This window comes from Lipotes vexillifer, unplaced genomic scaffold (assembly GCF_000442215.2).
Source record: "Lipotes vexillifer unplaced genomic scaffold, Lipotes_vexillifer_v1.1 scaffold252, whole genome shotgun sequence".
In the NCBI taxonomy this organism is placed as follows: domain Eukaryota; kingdom Metazoa; phylum Chordata; class Mammalia; order Artiodactyla; family Lipotidae; genus Lipotes; species Lipotes vexillifer.
In genome coordinates this window covers 1,925,225-1,949,539 of record NW_006773367.1, presented here as the reverse complement: position 1 = coordinate 1,949,539, position 24,315 = coordinate 1,925,225, and the positions used below count along the sequence as shown (strand labels likewise).

At 40.9% G+C, this 24,315-nt stretch overlaps 1 protein-coding gene across 1 annotated transcript in view; it reads left to right on the top strand.

The window, feature by feature from the left end:
* FANCC (FA complementation group C) overlaps positions 1-24,315 on the top strand; it is a 182,870-nt gene that overhangs the window by 126,762 nt on the left and 31,793 nt on the right. Inside the window, 1 exon segment of the mRNA XM_007448302.1 lies at positions 15,617-15,773. Within this exon segment, the coding sequence (XP_007448364.1) occupies positions 15,617-15,773 (157 nt within the window).

Genomic DNA, 24,315 nt, shown 5'->3' with positions numbered 1-24,315 from the left:
GCCATGCATATTTGGGACAAATTCCACTTGAGTGTGATATTTAATTCTTTATACATTGTTGGATTCTAGTATTTTGTTGAGAATTTTTGCGTCTATGATCATCAGAGATATTGGTCTCTAAGTTTTCTTTGCTTGTAATGTCTTTGTCTGCTTTCGGTATTAGTGTAATTCTGGACTCATAGAATGAGTTAGGAAGTATTCCCTCAGCGTCTGTCCTTCAAAAGAGATTGTAAAGAATTGGTATAATTTCGTCCTTAAATGTTTAGTAGAATTCACCAGTGATTCATCCAAGTCTGGTGCTTTCTGTTTTGGAAGGTTATTACTTATTCATTCCATTTCTTTTAAGAGATGTAGACCTACTCATTTAGTCTTTTTCTTGTTGTGTGAGTTTTGGCAGATTGTGTCAAGTATTTGGTCCATTTCATTTAGGGTATCAAATTTGTTGGCATAAACTTGTTCAGAGTACTCATTTATTATCCTTTTGATGCCTTAGGATCTGCAGTGATGTCTCCTCTTTCATTTCTGGCGTTAGTAGTTTGTGCCCTCTCTTTTTTCTTAGTTAGCCTGGCTAGTTGATTTTATTGGTCTTTTCCATAACCACCTTTTGGTTTCATTTATTTTCTCTATTGATTTCCTGTTTGCATTTTCATTTGATTTCAGCTGTAATTCTATTTTTTCTTCTACTTACTTTAGATTGAATTTGCTCTTCTTTTTCTAGTTACCTGAGTTGGAAACTTGGATTATTCACCTTAAATATTTCTTTTTTTTCTAAATATATATTCAGTGCTATCAATTTCCCTCTAAGAACTGCTTCACTGTATTCCACAAATTTTGATAAGTTATGTTTTCATTTTCATTTAGTTTAAAATAATTTTAAATTTCTCTGGAGGTTTCTTCTTTGATTTGTGTGTTACTTAGAACTACGTTATTAAATCTCCACATAATTTGAGATTTTCAAGTTAACTTTCTGTTATTGATTCCTAATTTAATTCCATTGTGGTCTGAGAACAGACATTATATGACTTTTGTTCTTTTAAATTTGTTAAGGTATGCTTTATAGCCCATATTCTGGCTATATGAATGTTCCATGTGAGCTTAAGAAGAATGTGTGTTCTGCTGTGGTTGGATAAAGTAGTCTATAGATGACAATCATATTCACTTGATTGATGGTTTTGTTGCATTCAGCTATGTTCTTACAGATTTTCTGGCTGCTGGATCAGTCCATTTTTGATAGAGGGATGTTGAAGTCTCCAGCTATGATAGTAGATTCATCTATTTCTCTTTACCCTTCTATTAGTTTTTTTCCTCACATAATTTGACAGTCTGTTGTTAGGCCCATACAAGTTAAGGATTGTTATATCTTCTTGGAAAATTGAACCCCTTTATCATTATGTAATGAGCTACATACTCCTGATAACTTTCCTTGCTTTGAAGTCTGCTGTATTTGAAATTAATATAGCTACTCCTGCTTTCTTTTGATTAGTGTTAGCGTGATATATTTTTCTCCATCCATTTAGTTGTTGTCTTTTTTTTTTTTTAATTTATTTTATTTATTTATTTTTGGCAGCACTGGGTCTTTGTTGCTGTGCGCAGGCTTCCTCTTGCTGCGGTGAGTGGGGGCTACTCTCCATTGCAGTGCGCATACTTCTCATTGTGGTGGCTTCTCTTGTTGCAGGGCACAGGCTCTAGGCACTTGGGCTTCAGTAGTTGTAGCAGGAGGGCTCAGTAGTTGTGGTTCACAGGCTCTAGAGAGCAGGCTCAGTAGTTGTGGCACACGGGCTTAGTTATTCCACGGCATCTGGGATCTTCCCAGACCAGGTATTGAACCAGTGTCCCCTGCATTGGCAGGTGGATTGTTAACCACTGTGCCGCCAGGGAAGTCCCATCCATTTAGTTTTAATCTATATGTGTTTTTATATTTAACATAGGTTTCTTGTAGACAAGATATAGTTGGGTCTTGTTTTGATCCACTTTGCCAATCTCAGTCTTTTAATTGATGCATTTAGACCACTGAGGTTCAAAGTGATTATTGTTATAGTTGGATTAATATCTGTTATATTTATTACTGCTTTATATTTGTTGTCCTTGCTATTTGTTCCTCTTTTTGTCTTCTACCCTTTTTCTGCCTTTGGTGGTTCTAACTGAACATTTTATGTGATCTCATTTTTTCTCCTTTCTTGGCATATTTGTTACACTTCTTTTTTTTAACTTTTTTAGTGTTTTCCCTGGAGTTTGCAATATACATTGGTAGCTAATCCAAATCCAATACCTTATAATAACAAAGTAATCCTAATTCCTCCCTCTCGTTCCTTATATCATTGCTGTCATTCGTTTCACATACATATGAGCATACGTAAGCATATACACACACATAAACATACATAATTGAGTACATTGTTCATATTATTATTTTTGAGCAAACAATTATCTGTTACCTCAATTAAGAATAGGAAAAATAAAAGGTTTTATTTTGTCTTCAGTTATTTCTTCTTCAGTGCTCTTCATGTAGTTCTGAGTTTCTGACCTGTATTATTTTCCTTCTTTCTAAAGAACTTCTTTCAACATTTCTTACAAAGCAGGTGTATTGGCAACAGATCCTCTCAATTTTCAAGAAAGCCTTTATTTCTTCTCCACTTTTGAAGGATAATTTCACAGGGTACAGAATTCTAGATGGTGAGTTTTTTCTCTCAACACTTTTGTGTGTCATTTTACTCTCTGCTTGCTTGCATGGTTTCTGAGAAGTTGGGTGTAATCTTATCTCTGTTCCTCTATAGGTAAGATATTTCTTTTCCTCTGGCTTCTTTCAGGGTTTTTCCTTATCTTTAATTTTTTTTGGGGGGGTAGTTGCAAAATGATATGCCTAGGTGTAGGATTTTGGCATTAATCTTGCATGTGTTCTCTGAGCTTCCTGGAATTGTGATTTGGTGTCTGACATTAATTTGGGAAAAGTCTCAGTCATTATCATTTCAAATATTTCTTCTGTACCTTTCTCTCTTTCTTCTTCTGTTATACCCATTACATATATGCTATATTTTGTAGCTGTGCCACGTCCCTTGGAAATTCTGTTCTGGTTTGTTTCAGTCTTTGTCATCTTTGCTTTTCGGATTGCAAGGTTTCCATTCATATATCCTCTAGGTTGGAGATTTCTTTTCCCACGAAGTCTACTAATCTCATCAAAGGCATTCTTCATTTCTTTTACAGTGTTTATTTTATCTCTCATATTTCTTTTTTGGTTCTTTCTTAGTATTTCCGTCTCTCTGCTTACATTGCCCATCTGTTCTTGCATGCTGTGTACTTTATCCATCAAAGCCCTTAGCATGTTAATCATAGTTCTTTTTAATTTCCAGTCTGATAATTCCAACATCTCTGCATGTCTGGTTCTGATTCTTCCTCTGTCTCTTCAAATTGTCTTTCTTTCCCCTTTTGGTATGTCAAGTAATTTTTTTCTTAATAGCTGGACAAGATGTGTACTAAGTAAAAGGAACTGCTGTAAATAGGCTTTTTGTAATGTGGTGGTGAGATGTGAGGGGAGGGGAAGTGTTCTATAGTCTTATGATTAGGTCTCAGTCTTTCAGTGAGCCTGTGCCTCTGCACTGGGAACTTCATAAGTTTTTCTCAGTTTTTTCTTCCTCTTAAGTGGGATAGTATGCCTAGAGCTGTCTGGAAGTGGTTATTTCCTTTCCCCCTGGTCAGTTAGGCTCTGATAATACTCCTGAGGTCAGGCCTTTTTAAGAAAAACAGAGAGCTCTGTTGTATTTAAAAGTGATTCCCCTGGGCTTCCCTGGTGGTGCAGTGGTTGAGAGTGCACCTGCCGATGCAGGAGACACGGGTTCGTGCCCTGGTCCAGGAAGATCCCACATGCCGCGGAGCGGCTGGGCCCGTGAGCCATGGCCGCTGAGCCTGTGCGTCCAGAGCCTGTGCTCCGCAACGGGAGAGGCCACAACAGTGAGAGGCCCGCGTACCGCAAAAAAAAAAAAAAAAAATAGTGATTCCCTTTCCCCTCTTTCTGCCTAAAGCAGGGGTGACTTTTTCTCTGATATTTACTATGTGAACCTGGTGGGAACTCCTGGAGGTAAATCTCACAATATTGTGGGGGCCCCTCTAGGACTGCATCTCCCTGAAGTTTTTAACTCTCAGAACTGTTCACACTGACCCTCCAGCCATTTGCTAATTCCAGTTGAGGTTTTCCTACCCAGCCCTCGTGCCTGTGGTGGTTTCTACTTGTGGATCTCTGCTCCAGTCAGCTATGATTCCCTGTATTCGCCTACCTGTTATCTCCAGTCTCGGGGACCAAGGTTTGCCCTGTGTCCTCCCTTCTCTTAAGGATGCAAGAAGAGTTGTTGATTTTTCAGTCTGTTCTGCTTTTTACTTTTGTTAGGACAAAGTGGTGACTTACAAGCTCCTGACATGCAGAATGGGAAACCAGAAGTCTCTATATGGTACATTTTTTAAAAACATTAACTACAGTACCATTATTATATCTTAAAATTGACCCTGATTCATGATCATCACCATGTATTTAGGCAGAGAACAAATTCTCCTGTTTGGTTTTTTGAAATTAAGAGTCCAAAGTCCACGCATTGCATTTGGTTGATGGGTTCACAAATCTCTTTCAATCTATAGGTTCCTTTTGTTTTGCAAATTATTTCTTGAAGTAATTTTGTTGCTTTTCCCCACTTTCAGGTTACAGAGCATCCTACCACCTTGAGTGTGATAAAGGGTGCATTCACCCCGTCAACCCTCCACTGACTTAAGATGCTCCCTTAGGCATATACAGTCATCTCTCAGTATCCATGGGGGATTGGTTTCAGGATGCCCGTGGATACCAAAATCCACAGATGCTCAAGTCCCTTATGTAAAATGGCAGAGTAGAGTTGGTAGTACAGTTAGCCCTCCTTATCCGTGGATTGAGTTGTACTTAATTTCTGTATGCATTTAGGCCTGTTTTATTATTTTCTGTTCTGTTTCTTTGGCCTATCATATATTTACACATCAGTACCACTTTGTTTTAATAACAGAGTCTTTCTAATATAAAGTAAGGCTACTTCCCACTCATTTCTCTTCTTTTTCTGGGTTTTTCTGGCAATTCTTGATTGTCTTATCTTTCAAGTAAACTTTGAAACCAATTTGTCTAGCTCCAGGAAAGTCAGCTCATGTTATTTGGAGGGAGGCTCATGTTAAATATGTAGATTAACCGAGGAAGAATGGACAACTTTATGATGTTAAGGGTTTCTATCCACCTATTCAAGAACACTTATGTCTTTCCATTTTGTTCAGGTTTACTTTTATGATCTTAAGGAGTCTTTTACATATTTTTCACATATAGGTTTTAGACATTTCTTATTCCTAATGGTTTCATTTATTTATTTATGCTGTAGTAAATGGATCTTCTTCCCATTTTCAAATTGATTTATTACATTTGGAAAGTGAACAACCTCAAAGCTGCCATCATTCTTTCAGAAGAAATAGTTACCAATAGAGTATTTGTTGTTTTTCATGTATAATTCCTAAAAATTATAATGTATATTTTAATTTCATTTTTTATGAAAGTTATAACTCAGGAATTTGTTAAGATTTAGAAAGAGATATAGAATGTTAAATTATTTGATGCTTTAAAAAAAGGTCAGAACATAATTTTCATGGTTAAGAATATGAAGTCTTTTTTTCTGTCTACTTTAAACTTATGTCAAAATTTATCCAAAAGTCTGAACTTCCTGAGGAGTCTGGTCAGTTATCTTTGTTATTTATGTAGGATACTGGGTCATAATCAATCTGAAAGTCTGTATAATGTGGTAAGTGTGCTCCACATGCATGTGTCCGTCACATCATTTACCTGAGTACACACTGCAGGTTCTAGTGGCTCACCCCAGCAAATTTCATTTTTTACCCTCCAAAGCAATTATTCATAGTATTTACTTTTAAGTAAAATGCTCTTTGCATTTCACCTTGGTAGCTCTATTTCTGATTTATTTAGTAATACATTTTATTGAAGAATATGGTCTTAACAACTTGTATTTCTAGTCTTACTTTTTCAGCAAGAGTTGAATTAAAGGTAATGAGAGGGCTTCCCTGGTGGCGCAGTGGTTGAGAGTCCACCTGCCGATGCAGGGGACACGGGTTCGTGCCTCAGTCCGGGGGGATCCCACATGCCGCAGGGCGGCTGGGCCCCCGGGGGCCATGGCCGCTGGGCCTGTGCGTCCGGAGCCTGTGCTCCGCAACGGGAGAGGCCGCAACGGTGAGAGGCCCGTGTACCACAAAAAATATATAAATAAAAAAAAAATAAAGGTAATGAGAAGGAGAATGCCCCTCGGCATCCTCTGTGAAACCCCACAAAGCTGCTTCAGAAATTACTGGCGAGAAGGAGGCCTGCTTAGAGAATAGCCACTCTTCCTCGACCAGCAGTGCTCAGATGGAAAGCTGAGGGTAGCACCTCCATGAGTAGGCCTGAACTCCTTTGCTATTTATTTTACTTGTGATAGCATGTTCTCCCTCAGTAACTAATAAAATTTATTTAGTTTGGAAAATTATGTCTGCTAATCCACAGGGGAGAGACTGTCGAGAAATGCTGGGTGGTCTTCAACTTGTCCAATTCTTATGGCTTCAGCTCAGCAAGTTCCCCAAGCAGTGTGGCGTAAGGGCTGGAGCCTTTCCATGGACACTTTCCCATAGACAGAGCATCCCAGCCACATGTTGACACGGGGAGACTGATTCACATTACCACCTCCTCACTGGTACCCCCTTTCCCCCAGCCCCTTGAAGAGTTCCCCAAATGTGCTGCGTGGTCATTTAGAAACCACGTACTTTCTTTGACCAAGGTGCCCTGCCCTGTGTTTAGCCTTCCAACTATTTGCTTACCACAATCACCAGTGGAATTTCATCTGGTTTACAATTGGTTGGGTGTCTTTGGCCTTGGCTTCCAAATACAGTCATGTATTTTCAGAAATGAGCAGCCTGTCTTCTTTTAAACAGCAGATGCTTGCTCCTCTCTGCAGTTTAGATAACCTAGAGGAACTTTATAATTTCTTGGCTTAAAAGTCAAACCAAACTCCTTAAGTCTATCCCTGGGGTTGCCGTAATAGCCACCTGCAGGCTGCACATTGTGTAAAACCTTTCTGGGAGGGCTTATGCAATCCTTTCATAAGTCTGTGGAGTACAAGTAATTCTGCATGACATGGCCTCTAAGGTAAACATAAATCCATTGCTTCAAAAATATTGAGAAGTTTGATAACTAGTTGGAGAATTTTTTCTACATACTGGAATGAATGAGCCAATGAACAAATGAAAGAAAGAGTGGGTGTGTGACTGACCAAGCAACTGACCTCATGCAGTAACTGTGAGTGTCAAATAGGGTGGCGATACACTTATAAATTGTAGACCGTGACACTTTTGAGAGTTAAAAGAGGTACCTATTATAATTATGGTGGGATAACAGACACAAACCTGTCCCAGGCACACTGAAACATATTTAAATGGGTCTAGTGCCTATAAAATATTTAGCAGGGTACCTGGCACCCAAAATAAATACTCAATAACTGTTAGCTTGTTGCTGTTATTATTGTTGTTGACTTTAATAATAATTATATTATTTTTGATAATGTTTTATTAGGCTTTCTCAAGCTTATATCTTTTCCCCCAGTGAAATTATCACTGAACTAAGTCCAGATGTAGCTAAATTTCCATTGCTGAAAAAGCTAATACAGCCTCCAAAGATGCTAAATAAGAAAAAAATAAATTACAAGAAAAGGCTAACCTTCAACCAAGCTTCTAGTTTTATGTTTTTTCAGCTCCGATAAGAAAAAAATCAGGCTTTAAGGCTTTAAATCTGGCAATCCAGTGGTTAGGACTCGGCGCTTTCACTGCCGGGGCCCAGGTTCAATCCCTGGTCAGGGAACTAAGATCCCAAAAAACGTGCAGCACGGACAGAAAAAAAAAAAAAAGAAAGAAAAGTCAGGCTTTAAATATTGTCAGTATAAGTGAATGTCTAAACGAAGAAAAGCTAGTGTAATACCAAGGACAAAAAGTTAGCAAAGCAGTAGTAGTAACTAATACGCCTATTTCTATCTATCCTGGCATCCTCTTTTTTTTCTTTTTTTTTTTTTAAATCTTACTGAGATATGATCACAAAATTAGTTTTTGAAAAAGTTTACTTTTCAAGTAAAAACCTGCTGATACTGATTTGTAATAGACGTTCCAGTATGTTTGCATTTGTACATTTCCTTTGATTGGTGTTGCTGCTTTAAGAAGTGACTTCTCTGCACATGTAAGTGATAATGATGGCACAGTTTCCTCAAATTTGATATACTTCTTCGATCAAGTTTTCATGGAAATACACCTTTGAAATGTAATAGAGAATATTCTTTCCGGGTCCTTGGAATTAAGTAGTTCTCCAAAAAAGTTGGTTCTGATTTCTGTGGGCTACTCCAGCAGCCCAGGCAGCCCTTGATCTCTTTCTGGTTTGGAAAGATGGAACACTGCCTGCGTTCCTCTTGAGTAAGGAAGCTCCTTTCTCTCCTCTACCTCTCAGACAGTGTTAGAACACATTCCCTACCGATGATCGCCGCCCTCCAGAACCTCTCTTGCAAAGTATTGAATTCCATATTCTGGTTTTGCTATAAAAAAACATTTGGAGCCAAAATTATTTAATAAGCATCTGGACCAATTTCTTTACCTAATTACATCTTTTTCAAGAGGATGGGGCACACAACTAACTCACTAAATTGAGTATTTGGGGAAACAAAGTACAGTTTTTTAAATGTCCAGGAGGCATCTGTCCAGAACAGTCTAATAGCAGGAGATGTTGGACAGGGTAGAGTGTCCTGTCCAGGCCTCTCCTGCTCTGTGTCAGAAATTATAAAACAGCTGTAATGCAGAAAACTTCCTGTGATTAGGAATTTTGGAGAGCCAAGTTTTTAATCTTAATCTATTTTTCTTGAATTTGTCATTTTGATCAGTATCCATGCTAGATGGATGGAATAACTATAGACAGAGTAGGAAAAGGACAGCCTTAGAGTTTCTGTAACTAACATATGTTGAACAGAACGAAATTTTTCAGTGTCCCTAAAAACGTTTTTCTTTTTTTACTTTATTGACTCCTTAACATTTCCACAGAAATATATACATTTTATCAGGTCAGGTCAAACAGTGCAGAAGTATATACAGAAAATGTCTATTACCCCCTCCTTATCACACTGTAGTTCTCCTGGTAACCATACCTTATACTCTTGTAAACATTAGAAATCTATGTGAAACAATTTTCTCTCTTTTTCTAATAAGCTTTTTTAAAAAAGCAAAAAGAAAACCAGCATTGCATCATACACATGACTCTGGAACCTGTTTTTTAACCAACATAGCTTGGGTGTCCTTCAAGGGATATAGATCCAATTCATTATAAAATAGGAACATATTTCCTGATATGAATGGACCATAATTTATTTAGCTGTTTGCTAATGGATACATTCAAGTTGTTTCTAATTTTTTTTTTAGAATATTGCTGCAATAAATACCTTCTAACTAATGCCTTTATTTCTGCCAGGCAGATTCACCAAAGTATGGTTATGATGACGAGGGATTACGTGTATTTTACAGTTTATTAGGTGGTATCACATGACTTAACCAAAAGGGCAAAGCCATTCCCTGTCCCACTTCTGAGAACACCCATATCCTATACCTGCTTTAGCACTGGATGTTATCATTCATCTAAACATTTGCTGATGTGAGCATGAAAAAATGATACCTCCTGGATGTGTTAGTTTACCTTTCTATACTATTAATAAGGTTGAAAATCTGCATATTTTTATTGGCCATTTGCACTTCTTTTATAATTGCCTTCTTTTTTCCTGGTTTTATTGAAATATAATTTATATATAATGTAAATTATATATAATTTACATTTACAGTCCAGCCAAATTCTGTTATGCAATATATTAAGATCATGTTGCTTTGGTAATTTCTTCATCCAAGATTAATTGTAGTTAAGTCTTTGATGTTTTAGAGAAAAATAGATTTTTTTTTGTTGTTAATAGATGATACAAATACTAAACATGAGCCCATAGATTTAATCATTTACAACAGTTAGTAGAGTGTGCTATGAATCAAGGGTAATAAAAAGACAATTGTTAACATATACGTTTTTCAAACTGTGTCTGAGAATAGAACAGAAATATTATGTACTTACTGACTTGAGTATAGAACTTACACAACTCTTATGTAAATTTGTAACTGAGCAATATAGTTTAATAGTTCCAGATATTTGCTGGAACTACCATTTTACGCTAGCTTCCTTTTACATTTGTTCATATCTATCTACCGTTCATCATTTTTTTTTTTTTTTTTGCGGTACGCGGGCCTCTCACTGCCGTGGCCCCTCCCGCCGCGGAGCACAGGCTCCGGACGCGCAGGCTCAGCGGCCGTGGCTCACGGGCCCAGCCGCTCCGCGGCATGTGGGATCCTCCCGGACCGGGGCACGAACCCGCGTCCCCTGCACCGGCAGGTGGACTCCCAACCACTGCGCCACCAGGGAAGCCCCTGTTCATCATTCTTAAGAGCTCCTGCCTCTGTGCACTGGGCATCACTCGGCCACCATGACCTCATGATAGAAATTACACTGTACATATTGCTGCTCAGAGGGCTTAGGAATGGGACTGCCTCTGAAGAACTCTCACTGAAGTGAGAAACTTTTCTAATGATGTACATATTTATTTCACATAGATCCTCAAAAAAGATAAGGTGTGATGAGAGCAGATGTTATTTGGGAAGGGAGGAGCCACTGTGCGGCCAAGTTCTTCCCCCTGCACCTCAGAGCTTTCCTGCCTCCCAGCGGCTTTCTGGCTCTGAGACAGAGGCTACAGACACCCTCTCCCTACTCCCAAGGGGTGTTCTTCTCTCTCAAGAAAGCTGGAGAGAAATCCCTTCCCAGGCGTCTGTTAATGTGGCTAAAATTGGCTGATAGCCTGGACTTTTGAAAAGACTTCCCTAGACACTGAAGGGAGTGAGCACAGGGTCCAGGCATCTGGCTCACCCAGGAAAACTGTCTGCTTTCACCCCTGTGCCAGGCCCCAGCTTCTGAGCAACATCCTCCACTCTCCTGCCTGCAGAGTGGAGAGGCCTATGTGTGACTTGAGGCTGAGGACTGGCTCCAGCACCAGACCTCCTAGGTTCAAATCGTGGCTGTGAGTTCTCGGTCCCACTCCAACCTCAAAAAATAAGGATAATGATGGTACCTGTTTTGTAGGGTTGTTATGAGGATTAAAATACAAGTAAAATGCTTAGCATTATTCCAGGTGAGACCTTAATAAATGGCAGCTACTGGCCCTTCAGCCTCTCCAGCTCCTCTTCATCCGGCCCATCAGCAGTCAGCCCAAAACACCACCTTTCAGGAGCACACAAGGCCACCACCCTGTGTGGCTTCCTGTTGTCACTCCTAGCACAGCCGTACCTCTGAAGACCAGTCTGCAATGCTGGCTTCACTTCCACTCGTCTCCTCATGGACTCTGCCCTCAGCTTCCATCACTCCATCCCCATCCAACACTTTTCTTGGGGAGATCACAAAGGGCCTGCCCGACGCAGTGCTCGTGCTTCCCTCCGCATGTCCTCAGCCTCTCCGCAGACTTGGTCACAGCTGGACTGGCCTTCTCTTCCTTGGTGACATGGTTCTCTGCTTCTGTCTCCTGAATGTCTGGCACTCCTCCTTCTGTCTGCAGCTCCCCCACCTCTTCCTTTACCTGTTGAAACTCCTTGGGGCACAGACCTGGGCCCTCTCCCCACTCAGACCTCTGTCCCTCAGAGTTCTCCATTCTCTTGCTGCTCCATGCCAGCTGACAGCTCCCTAATATAGATCTTCAGCTCAGATCTCTCCCCAGAACTTCCAACTTGGATATTCAAGGACCTACGTCATACCTCTGTTGGATTGTGCCTCAGGCATTCTAAATTCACACACCCCAAACTAAGCTCTCAGTAAATCCTTCACAAATCTTTTCTTCCCTTCTTTCCATTGAGTAAATGGTATGTCCATCCATCTTGCAGCTCAAGAAACTTGGGACAGCCTTGATTCCTACCTCGTCTTCACCAGCTCTCATCAAATTCATTGCCAGTATCTCTTGATATCACTGCTAGAATACGCTATCTCTCCTTCTCTAGTGCCACCCAGGTCCAAGCTAACACCAGCTCCCCCTGGAAATTTGCACCCACTCTTTTCTCTGAACTGAGTTCTCCGTGCAGCAATCAGAGTGATCTTTGAAATGTAAATTGGATCCTGGCACTCCTCTGTTTAAAACCTTCTGGGCCAGGGCTTCCCTGGTGGTGCAGTGGTTAAGAATCCGGTGGCCAATACAGGGGACACGGGTTCGAGCCCTGGTCCGGGAAGATCCCACATGCTGTGGAGCAACTAGGCCCATGTGCCACAACTACTGAGCCTGTGCTCTAGAGCCCGCGAGCCACAACTAGTGAGCCCACATGCCACAACTACTGAAGCATGCACACCTAGAGCCCATGCTCTGCAACAAAAGAAACCACTGCAATGAGAAGCCCGTGCACCGCAACGAAGAGTAGCCCCCACTCACCACAACTAGAGAAAGCCCGCGTGCAGCAACGAAGATCCAACGCAGCCAAAAATAAATTAATTAATAAATTAAAAACAAAATCAAAAACCTTCTGGGCCAGAATAAAACACCAGACCCTTGCCTTGCCTGTGGTCCTGCACAGCCTCATCACAGGCCGCCTCACCTTTGCTCTCTTCTGACACAGCTGCTGTTCCCTCTGCTGAGGTGCTCTTCCCACTACTCCCTTGCCTATCCCACCAAGCTAGTCTCTAGCTAAACTCAACTGGAGAGGCTGTCCCTGACCACCTGATCTAAATTGGGCCCCTCCTGATATTCTCTTTTTCCTCAGCCCGTCCTTTTCCTTCAATGCCTTTATCACAGTTGATGTGTGTGTGTGTATGTGTGTATGTATATATGTATGTATACCTCCCATTGGGCCCTAAACCGCTAAGGATACAGATTAGGTCTGTTTGTTCCCAGTTGTTTGGCCTGCACCCAGCACATTGAGTGCCACATGGGAAGTGCTTAGTCATCTTCCTTGAATGCGTGACTACCAGCTCCTTGCCATCGAGTATAACGGGTGGTGGCATGGGAATGGCAGCCCAAAGCACTGGTGCCACAATAGAGGACATCCATAGTGTGGCCCCAGAATGTGCCAGGTGATACGAGTTTGGGGCACCATGGCAGTTCTTCATTGCCAGCTATGGAGAGGGAAGGGGGTCCTGTAAGACTTCCCAGAAGAGCTGAAGCTCAGGGTGAGATGGGAGTTATAAAGAGGGTCGGATGAGGGCCATGCCTCCCTTCCTTTCTCCTGCCCTTCTGCCTGCTCCTGTGGCAGACCCTACAATTCTTCAGCCTCTTTCAGTCTTGCCCCAGAGTTAATCTAGGACAAGGTCTACAGGAGGTAGGCTATGGGAGAAGAACAAAGAGAAACTACTAGAAATTGCTACCCTGTGTCTTTGCCTATTCATTTCCTGCCCCTGTACCCATTCCCTGGGCTTCATGCCATCTCCTGCAGAGAAATGGCCCAGAAGTGGTGGTGAAGGGAAAGACCCTGAAGGGATTGTTGGGTAATGGGAAACCTTTGTGTCCCCAGCTTTCGTTTTTCTTATTAAAAGCAGTAAACATCTTTAGCAGAACCTGGAAAAGCACTCTGCTATCTGTGGTCCTGCAGGTGAAAGGGCAGGAGGCCTTGGAAAAGCAGGGCTGAGAGAAGGAAAGCCAAGTTCCACCAGGCCAGAATAGGCTCAGCATCCACAGGGAGGGCCCCCTGCCGGTGGCTCAGAGTTAGACAGATGTCCCCCTAGAGCTCCCTCCCAGGAGAAGTAGAATCCCTGATTCACTGACCTGACATAGGAGGAATCTCCAAATACATTATCCTATAGAAATGTAACTATACAAAATGGTTAGGGTCTATAGTGTATCATGCTGTGGATAAACTGTGGGTCAACCAGTCCAACCACCTTTTATGAAATTATCACTAAAGAGAATTTTCAACAGATTTACCAATACAGTGATTAAATATTTACTATGTGCCAAGAACTGTCCTAAGCACTCACTGTACATGTGTTATTATTGCATTTGATCCTTCTGACAACACTAGGAGGGAGGTAGGCCTGTTTTACAGATGAGTAAACTGAGGTTTAGAGGTTAAGTAACTTTCCCAAGGTCATATAGTGAGTAGGTGGTGGCTCTGGGACTCAGACCCAGGGCTGACTCCACATTTTAAACCATTATGATGCACTTTCAAACATAACTGTTTCTTAAATTAGGGACTGCATTTACCTGGATATCTCAAGGCCTTTTTCCATCGCATTTTTTATCACTCTCTTTCTTCCTTCACTATATATTTATTTGTCCTTTTTGAAAGCATTTTTTTCCCTTGAGTTGAAGTGGAAGCATATTTGCAAAGGGATACTTGGTACATATTCATTGATACTATAAATATTAACTGCTACTATGACCATAATGGAAAAAAGTCACAGACTGGATTTGTTACTGCATTTTGAACTCTTTCTTTTTTTTTTTTAAGAGTATAATTGCTTTACAATGTTGTATTAGTTTCTGCTGTACAGTGAAGTGAGTCAGCTATATGTATAGCTATACCCCTTCCCTCTTGGACCTCCCTCCCACCCCCCCATCCCACCCATCCAGGTCGTCACAGAGCACCGAGCTGAATTCCCTGTGCTATACAGCAGGTTCCCCCTAGCTATCCATTTTACACATGGTAGTGTATCTGCGTCAAACCCAATCTCTCAATTCGACCCACCCTCTCCTTCCCCCACTGTGTCCACCCGTCCGTTCTCTACATCTGTATCTCTATTCTTGTCCTACAAATAGGTTCATCTGTATCATTTTTCTAGATTCCACATATATGCGTTAATATACGATATTTGTTTTTCTCTTTATGGCTTACTTCACTCTGTATGACAGACTCTAGGTCCATCCACATCTCTACAAATGACCCACTTTCCTTTTTATGGCTGAGTAATATTCCATTCTGTATATGTGCCACATCTTCTTTATCCATTCATCTGTCGTTGGACATTTAGGTTATTTCCATGTCCTGGCTACTGTAAATAGTGCTGCAATGAACATTGGGGTACATGTGTCCTTTTGAATTATGGTTTTCTCAGGGTATATGCCCAGTAGTGGGATTGCTGGGTTGAATGGTAGTTCTGTTTTTAGGTTTTTGAGGAACCTCCATACTTTTCTCCATAGTGGCTGTATCAATCTACATTCCCACCAACAGTGCAAGAGGGTTCCCTTTTCTCCACACCCTCTCCAGCACTTATTGTTTGTAGATCTTTTGATGATGGCCATTCTGACCGGTGTGAGGTGATACCTCACTGTAGTTTTGATTTGCATTTCTCTAATGATTAGTGATGTTGAGCATCTTTTCATGTGCCTCTTGGCCATCTGTATGTTAGATCTTCCGCCCATTTTTTAATTGGGTTGTTTGGTTTTTTGATGTTGAGCTCCGTGAGCTGTTTGTATGTTTTGGAGATTAATCCTTTGTCAGTTGCTTCTTTTTTCAGTGACTCATTTATATTAAAGTTTTGTTTATTTCTTACTGAAAGGAAGAAGATTTCTCTCCCCGCGTCAGCTATACTCTGCCTCTGGCTTCGGCACCTTCCCAGCCTTGAAAATACAATGCTGCATCTTTTTGAAAAGCTTATCTCCAGTGAGAGACATTTTCTGAGGAGGATCGAATGCTTTATGAAAGATTCATTGCTGGTATGTGCCGGGTTTTGATGAGGAGAAAAATCCTTAAAGACGATGCTGGGTATCATTTTTTTTAGTCAGCACAGCGGAAAAAAATGTAAACTAAAGAGCGATTGGCACCTTTTAAAATAATCATCTATCTACATTTTATTTTTGAAACGCCTAATGTAGGGGGCTTTTCTGCATACTTAGAGCATGTATTAAAAATAAGGTGAGGGAATTCCTTGGTGGTCCAGTGGTTAGGACTTGGTGCTTTCACAGCTGTGGCCCCAGGTTCAGTCCCTGGTCGGGGAACTAAGACCCCACCAGCCCACAAGCTGAGTGGCAAATGGGCAAAAAAAAAAAAGGCAAGCTTCGAGATTTACTTGGTCATTGCACCTTATATTGCATATTCACAAGAATTGACCTGACATTTGGACAACAAATTTTTTAAAACAGTATTTCTCATTTCCACATGAAAAGTTAAGTTTTAAAAAGTGAGGATCTTATGAACAATAGGAGGAATCAATTAACAAAGAAAAGCATTCAAAAAGTAAACTTTTAACCCTTCACTAGAGGAAAAATAAAATACTTAAAAGATACAAAACAAAACCCCAGAAAAATGATTAAAACAACAAAAACAACTGAGAATTATGTCAGTTTTCTTTCGGTGTCAGCCTGCCAGCCTTGAACCCTCCCTCCATTCAGGGGCTGCACAGTCTCCCCTCTACTCAGAACTTCTCAGGCCTGGGAAGTCGGGGGCTCAGTGGGCCAAATGGGCCCCATTGCCTAATCCAGTGTCAGGGGCCCAAGCCCTCTGGCAGCCCTGGGAACTGACCAATGGGGATGCTTTCCCTCTGTGGGAGGCAGCTCTGGAATTTATGTGCATTTTTGTAAGAACAGGAATAAAGACCAACGCACTCAGAAAAAAACAATTAAAAGACTACAGGAGGCATCATGCTTCTGGGGCCTCTTACAGGAACTTCAGTAGGCTCTAACATGTTTTCTCATTAGCTTTTGTGACCTAGGGGAGATACGGGCAGAGATTTGCTTCCTTTTGTGCAGATGGAGAAACTTAGCTCGAGGGAGATGGTGAACCGTCAGCTCTTATGTTGGTGTTCAGGAAACTGGGCAGAGGAGAGTGCGCGCCTCCCTGCTGAGCTGAGGCGTGTGTTGGGCGGGGGTGAGTCTCTGCATAGGGTGCGCTGAGGTTGGCTGAGTTTGCACAGCCCGCCTCCGACACCTTCTATTTGTTTAATTCACTTAGAACTTCCTGGTTTTTTTTCTTTCTCTTTTAAATTGGAGGCTGTGTAAGAGAATCATAATTGAATCTGCTGCCTTCTTACAATATCCCAGTTCTCTTTTTAGGTCCTGATCAGTCCCTACCAGCTCACGTGTGTGACCATGGCCGTGCTTGCCTTCTCCCTGTTTCCTGGGCTCCCCTTTGCCTTCCCATTCTGGGGCCTCCCAGGTGACCATGGATAGTGTTGTAGTCTTCAACGGCCATGATGCTTTCATCTGCAAGTTAGCTGGCACAAATTGAACCCAACTGATTTAGAACTTTATAGGGTTTGATAGAAAAAAAGAAAAGAAGATAGGTATAAAGACTGAGAGAGCCCAAAGAGAGTTACTTATAGGAAAATTCTCCTTGACCTCATCATTCAAAAGAGTTGCATATTATGGTGAAAAATAAGAAGGCACTTTATATAAAAATAATTATAATAAAATTCAGTATAAACAAAGGCTTTTAGAAGCCCCTGGCAACCCATTCAAAACATTACCTTTATTATCAGGTAAATCTATTTCTAACTTAAATATACATGCTATAATTTAATTTTCTCTGGTCCTTTTTCAGTGGCAAAATATAGTAACTGAGCTATTTTCTTGCTTTCAAGGTTCTCATTAAATTTCCTTTAAGTCTTCTCCCTATAGAAAAATTCCAGTTTCATCGATTTCTCTAAGTTGGTTTGATTCAGCAACCTTGTGATTCTTCTCTGAGCCTCTTTGCGTCCTTTTCCCTGTGGCCCTAGGGCCTGAGCAGCACTTCAGTAAACACAGGATACTGTACAGTATGAGAGAGAGAGCAGGCGTTCCCATTAAACATCGCATTGTATAACCTTCCGTCTCCAATTTACAGTGTAAAATGATTTCCGCCAAACAGTTTTGAAGTCAGTTGATTTACCAAAAGCATTTATCAGGATCATGTGTGTAGACATTCAGAGCTTCCATTATGGTTAAAGGGGGGATTCCAGAGGGTGTTATTTGGTTTAATTTATTGTGGCATTGGCAGGATGTAACCCCTCTGTGCCTTATGGTTCAAGGAGGTAATGATAATACAGAGCTGCAAGTCCTTGATTGGCGTGGGCTGCTCTCCTCAGGCACACTGGGCCAAAAAACCAGGCAGGCTGGAAGAAGCCTGTGACGTGACTGAGTGATTGGAAGGGTAACCTGAAGAACCCGCTTCCTAATTGCATCATCTGATTCATTTATCATAGCACAATATCTTGGTGCAGTGGCAGGACCGTGCACAAGTATCAGAGAGATCTTGAAGGCTCAGCTAGCACAGGACTGCGGTGCTTTCCTCCAGAAGAAACTCGATGCCTATTACATTAGAGCTGGATTCTGAGAGTAATTAAAGTGTGATGGTCTACATAACTTGTATTTATATGGAGCACTGTTAATTACATTTCCATCTCTTGGGACTATCCAGAATTAGCCCTAGAAATTCTATAGTTACCAAGATGTTGCAAAAACAAAAGATAAAAGTGTAGTACAGGTTGTACAAAGTGAAATAATCTCCCCAAATGTTCTTTGGCCTCTCAAGGATGCAAGGCTCAGTATTTTCCATTAAGACTATGAATAATAAGCCACTAACCTAATAATCACCTGAATTCTAAGTGCATGTATATGTTTTTGACTTCTAAAATAGAAGTAAGTTTTCAAAACCTGTTTACTTTTGAGACTCACCCTTTGGCTCTCGTGGGCTGGACCTCCCCCAAGTACATGCCCACCTGCCACATTTGGTGCTCCTAAATAAACCAAGGTATTAACCTCAGTTTGTCATCTACTGAGCAGACTGACACTTTTCAAAAGCAGATGGTCTTGTGTGTCCCTTGACAGAACAGGCAATGGAAGACCTAATCCGTAGCTTCAGACCTGACCTTAAAAACTGATGTCACCAAAAGCAGTGAAAGCCACTTGCTAATTATTCAGCTTTCTTGGCACTGTTTGGTTTCCCAAGGCTGGCCCCAAATCAGAAGGATGTTATGTTTCGCAGTTACAATTCTGTTTGTGGAGCCCAGAAAGCTATTGTTTATATTCCACATTTGAATGAAAAGTGCTGGCTGGGTGGCACTGTGCTTGGCTGCCCTGCTGCATGCCAGGGCCGGGATATACCCTGGTTCCCATGCCCTCGCATTTGATCCTTCGCTGGCTGGCCCCTCCAGCGGGATCTAGAGATTTGCCCACGAAAGAGTGCGGGGGGGGGCGGGGGGGTTGGTTTTGTTTATTCAGATTTTAAATCAGGAAACACTCCTGGTATTCTCTTCATAGCGCCCTTAAAATTAGTTATCTTGTCAAGTATACCTCAGTAAAGATAGGGTGAAAAAGTAGTTCTTGATCTAATAAGAGCTTAAGAATAATAAACAGGCAGATACCTCAGTGTCCTGCTTGACCTCCCTCATATGAGATAAGATGCATTCTTGTTTTCATTCTCCAGATAGCAATCATAGCCACTTCCAAAAGAAAAAGAAACTTCTTTTACACAAAATTCCAAACACAGCTCCCCTTTAATAAAAAATTATACTGAAGAATTAACTCCACATCCTGGATGATGTCAGTTTTCTGTTTGAGTAACTTCTTACTAATGTTCTAGGGTTTTCTTTTCCTTCTTTCTCATTAGCAGTCTTTTAAGCATTTCTTTTTTGAGCTCTTTAATGTGATGCATGTAATTTAACAAAAGCTGAGGTAGATAATTTAGCAGTGATCAAATAGAAAAGTGTGGAGGTGGTTTCTGCTTGTAGCTAAGAGGTAAAAAAAAAAAAAAATCTCAGATAGTAATTGCACTTTCCAGCATCGACCTCACGGGGGCACCATATCACCCAGCATTGTCTGTAAAGAAAGAGGCCTAGATCTCATGTTCTGTTTTCACTGCTGAGGATGCAGGACTTGGCAGCCAGTCAGGGATGAAGGGAGAGAAACAAACAAACAAAAAAAACAAAAAGAGAAAACAAAACAGGGCAGTAGTTGACCTGGGAGGTCACTGCCACTCAGAGGCTGCGCCAAGAAGCAGCAGGGGGCTGAAGAGCTATCTTCCCCTCTCAGGCTACACAAACCAACAGGATAGAGGCCACTGGGGGAGGCTAGAAGAGGAACTTCAGATTCGGAGGATTTTGCTCTGCTTCCAGAGCTGGCATCGCTGTGTCTTAACCCTCTCAGAGAGCACTGGTAAATTTAAAATACAAAAGTACATTTGGTACTTGTTAATTTTTTTTTTAAGCCCAGAAATGACAGATTTATCACTAATTAAACAATAATTGCATTTTGGAGTACTGAAAAAAAATTGCTTGTAGTATAAACAACATCTGGTAAAGATTAAAAAGAAAGAATCATTTTTCCAAGCTCAAATTTGTTGAAAGAAATGTGAATGTTTTGAAACAAAACAGATCTTAAAATGCAAAAGGGATATTTACCATCCTAAGTTTAGTATTTGAAAGAAATGAAGAAAATGGCATAATAAAAGAAAATACATGTTTATAAAGGTCCCTTATTTTACATGACAGAGGTGAAGATTTTTTATATAAGTAGATTTTTTTTAAAACCAAATTGTTTTTGAACTCAGTAAAGGAGTTTTTTGAAATGAAACTTATGAAAAATCTTTTTTTTAAAGAAGAGTGTTATTTCTTGATGAATAGTCACCTTTTAACTTACATATTAAGACAAGGGCTCCTGCCTGTCAAGGGTTTGGAAGAGTCAGCTACACACTGGGACGTGATTGCCGGCTGTCGGGTAAACTGGAGGAAAAGCGTCTCATCAGCAATTAATTAAAAAAAAAAAAACTCCACTCCGGAGTGAACTATATAAAACTACATAAAAATAGATTATGAAAGAGAAGCTATCCCAGGCTTACTGAACTTCAGTTTCTCACCTGAAATTTCTCTCTTTATTTTTTTAGGAAAAATATCTATGAAGAGTGATAAATGTAGACGGCTTGAGAATTTTTTTTTTCTGTCTTCACTGCCTTTTTGTTTTTTATGAGAGGCATTCACTTTTCTCTGTGAATTACCTCAAATCATAGTATAATTTCCCTTTCTGGTTTGTATTCTTTTTCTCCCCTCTACCCATACTCTTTCTTTCTCACACAAACAAAGAATCAAAAAATGATAGAAAAAAGGAAAGATTTCTTCCTGAGAATTCTGTTCTTCCGTTTTCTTGGGCCTCTTTCAAGTGGCAGGTGGCTTGTAATAATCATTGATGAATCGGGATGAAAACAGGTTAGACACTGAGGACAGAGAGCAAGCATTGATGTTATTTGTACAGTTCACGGCACAGAATGACAAGCTGACCTCTCCCTCACCTCTGCCTACAATGCAGGCCCAGAGAACGCGGCCGCCACGCACTTCTCTATGTTGCTTAGTCTTCCCTTGTTTTTTCGAGGGATGGGAATGGGCTGTCCTGGGCAGAGAGGAGATGAGCAATGCAGTTCTGGGTAGCTGTGGCAGAGGTAAAGGGATGAGCACCCCAGAACAATCTGGTCCATAAGAAAAGGAAACCAGACTCTAGAGCTCACCGTCATCATCTTCCATTCATCCTCTGACGTTGAGTGAAAGAATTGGGGGCAGCGTGAGGGGAGAGAAGAAGGGCATAATTCCTGTTATTGATGGCCTCCTGGTAACATAGTTTCCCTAGACTTGAAATAATCTGTACACGGAAATCGTTAGACCACATGGAGAAGAGAAGAGCTTGAGAAGGAACAGATTCTGGTAGGATGGAGAAAAACACACAAACAGATGGAACCAAAGAAAGGTTTTCTTTTCTGTCCTGTCCTCATTTTAACAGGAAAGATAATTGCCTGGATTGTGGGACTTCGGAGCTAGGGTGTGGAGCTCTGTGTTGCAGAGTGACCTGCTGTGTTAATGTAGGGTCCCGTTTTAAAAATAAAACAGGATACAGAGGGGTTAAATGTTTGCCTCTTCCCTCACATGGATGCTGTAAAGATTTAGGGGGGGAATTTATGGCTTCCAGAGGAGCATAAATTAAGACTTTAATTCTGTTTAGAGGATTCCCTTGATAAGAAAAGCGGCTTACGTTTGCTTTTGTGATTTGATGTCACTGGGACACATGCCTGGCCTGTGAGCACTCCGGGCTTCATGAGGGGACTCACTGACCTTGAAATTATATGCTCGGGAAGTGTGAAGAGTGTCATTTTTAAAACCATCCGTAAAGGCTGCAGATGAGAAAGCTGTTCACAACTTTGGAGTGGCGAGGGAGACTGGTTTTTAAATCAAAATCTCTGCCATTGCAGTTTCAAGCCTGGTCACCTCCAGGAGGTTCCCCTGCCTCCTAACATCTTATCTGTTTTAAAAGCTAAGACAGGTTGTAGAAGCAGGTTGAGAGCAACCAAAGTTCTGAAATATTTGGACAGAAAGAAATCTTAGAGGAGAGGCCATTGGCATGGAGAGAACAGGCAGATTCCACACAGTCTGTAGATATTTAAAACATTTGATTGAGCTGTTTTGCTAGAAAACACTGCATAAAAGAAGAGCATGTCCAAGCTCTTGTCCTCTTTCAACAAACTGAATTAGAGCTTTCTTGCTTTCCCCCTTGCTTTTCAAGGTAGCCCTGTTCTACATGTTGGATCAGCCTTTTCTTTGCCATTTGGAAATCCCTGTAATCAGTATTGAATGATTTTCTACTAGCATCCAATTTATCGAGTGGTTCTGGAGTAGCTAAACCATTTAGAACAAAGGGAATGGTTCTATTTTACCATTTTCAATTTTAGTCTTATTTTCTATCAATGCATTTTTAGGCTCTGTGTGTCACATAACAGTGTTGTTTGGTCTTAAACACACATTGTCTATATATAAGACTTTGAAAAATCGTTCTGGCAAATTTGATGACTCACATTTCTTCAGGACATGCAGTTTGTTTTTCCCTTCTTTTTTTAAAAAGTTTATTTATTTTATTTTTTGACTGCGTTGGGTCTTCGTTGCTGTGCACGGGCTTTCTCTAGTTGCGGTGAGCGGGTGCTACTCTTCGTTGCGGTGCGCGGACTTCTCATTGCGGTGGCTTCTCTTGTTGCGGAGCACGGGCTCTAGGCACACGGGCTTCAGTAGTTGTGGTGCACAGGCTCAGTAGTTGCGGTGCGCAAGCTCTAGCACGCAGACTCAGTAGTTGTGGCCCATGGGCTTAGTTGCTCCTTGGCATGTGGGATCTTCCTGGACCAGGGCTCAAACACGTGTCCCCTGCATTGGCAGGCAGACTCTTAACCACTGCGCCACCAGGGAAGCCCTGCTCTTCCCTTCTTGTTTGATTTTTCCATTATGAATACATAGAAACTTCCATGATATTTTCTGGGCATATATCCAGTGACCTTTTAATAACTGTTATTATTTACAGTGAGGCTGAAAAGCAGAGAGATTAACTGACTTGTCTGAAATCAAAGCCAAAAAATATTCTGCCTCTCCTGTTGAACCTGCCTTTCTTCTGCCTCTCTTCAGTTTGAATTCTGCCAAATCACTCCGAGTTTATAATGAATTTATCTATGAAAAATTTTAGTTGGTTTCTTTTAGATAAAAATGGACATCAATGAAGTATTAGGGAGTATGGATTACTCAGAAAATAGAGATCTGTAACTTACAAATCGCAAATCTCTCTTCAAATAAAAGGAATTATCCCATCATTTTAACAAGTGACAATGCTCTTGCCTGGAGCCTTCTGTAACAGCCTGTAATGGCGGTGTATGAACACTAGATGGCGCACATTCAATGTTACAACTCGAAATGCCAGCGCAGAACAGGGTGGAAGAGAGTCTATGGAGATAGGCATCATTCTTTCTTCAGCTTGGCCTAGAAAACTTAAGAGAAAACGCATATACTTTTTTCTGTTTTTCTAGTTGAGGGGGTATGAAAAAATGTTTCCCAAAGCTAGTCATATCAAGCTCAATGTGACTCAGAGAAATTCCCTATAGAGCCAATTCACTAACCTTTGGATGTTACTGTAAAATATCTTAGAACCCAAATGGCATCTTCCTCTGGCTTAATGTCATGCTTTGAGCTCTGGCCAAAAAGATATGGAATCTGGGTCAGGCCCACTGAAGCCCCACTCAGGCCACAGTAGGTCAGCTTCTGCAGATTTATACAATCAAACCTGTCATAAAAATACTCGTGGAATAAATTAGATTGCTTTCATCATTCAAGATGATGGTATCTTTATTCTTTTTTCGTCTGAAGTAATTTAAGCTGCTAAATTCATAGGGCACTAAGATGTAATATTATTTAGTCTGGCATGGTAGTGGCCACTACTTTCCTCAATAATAATTCTAAATTATGCACTCATTTCCTAATAAGCAGGCATG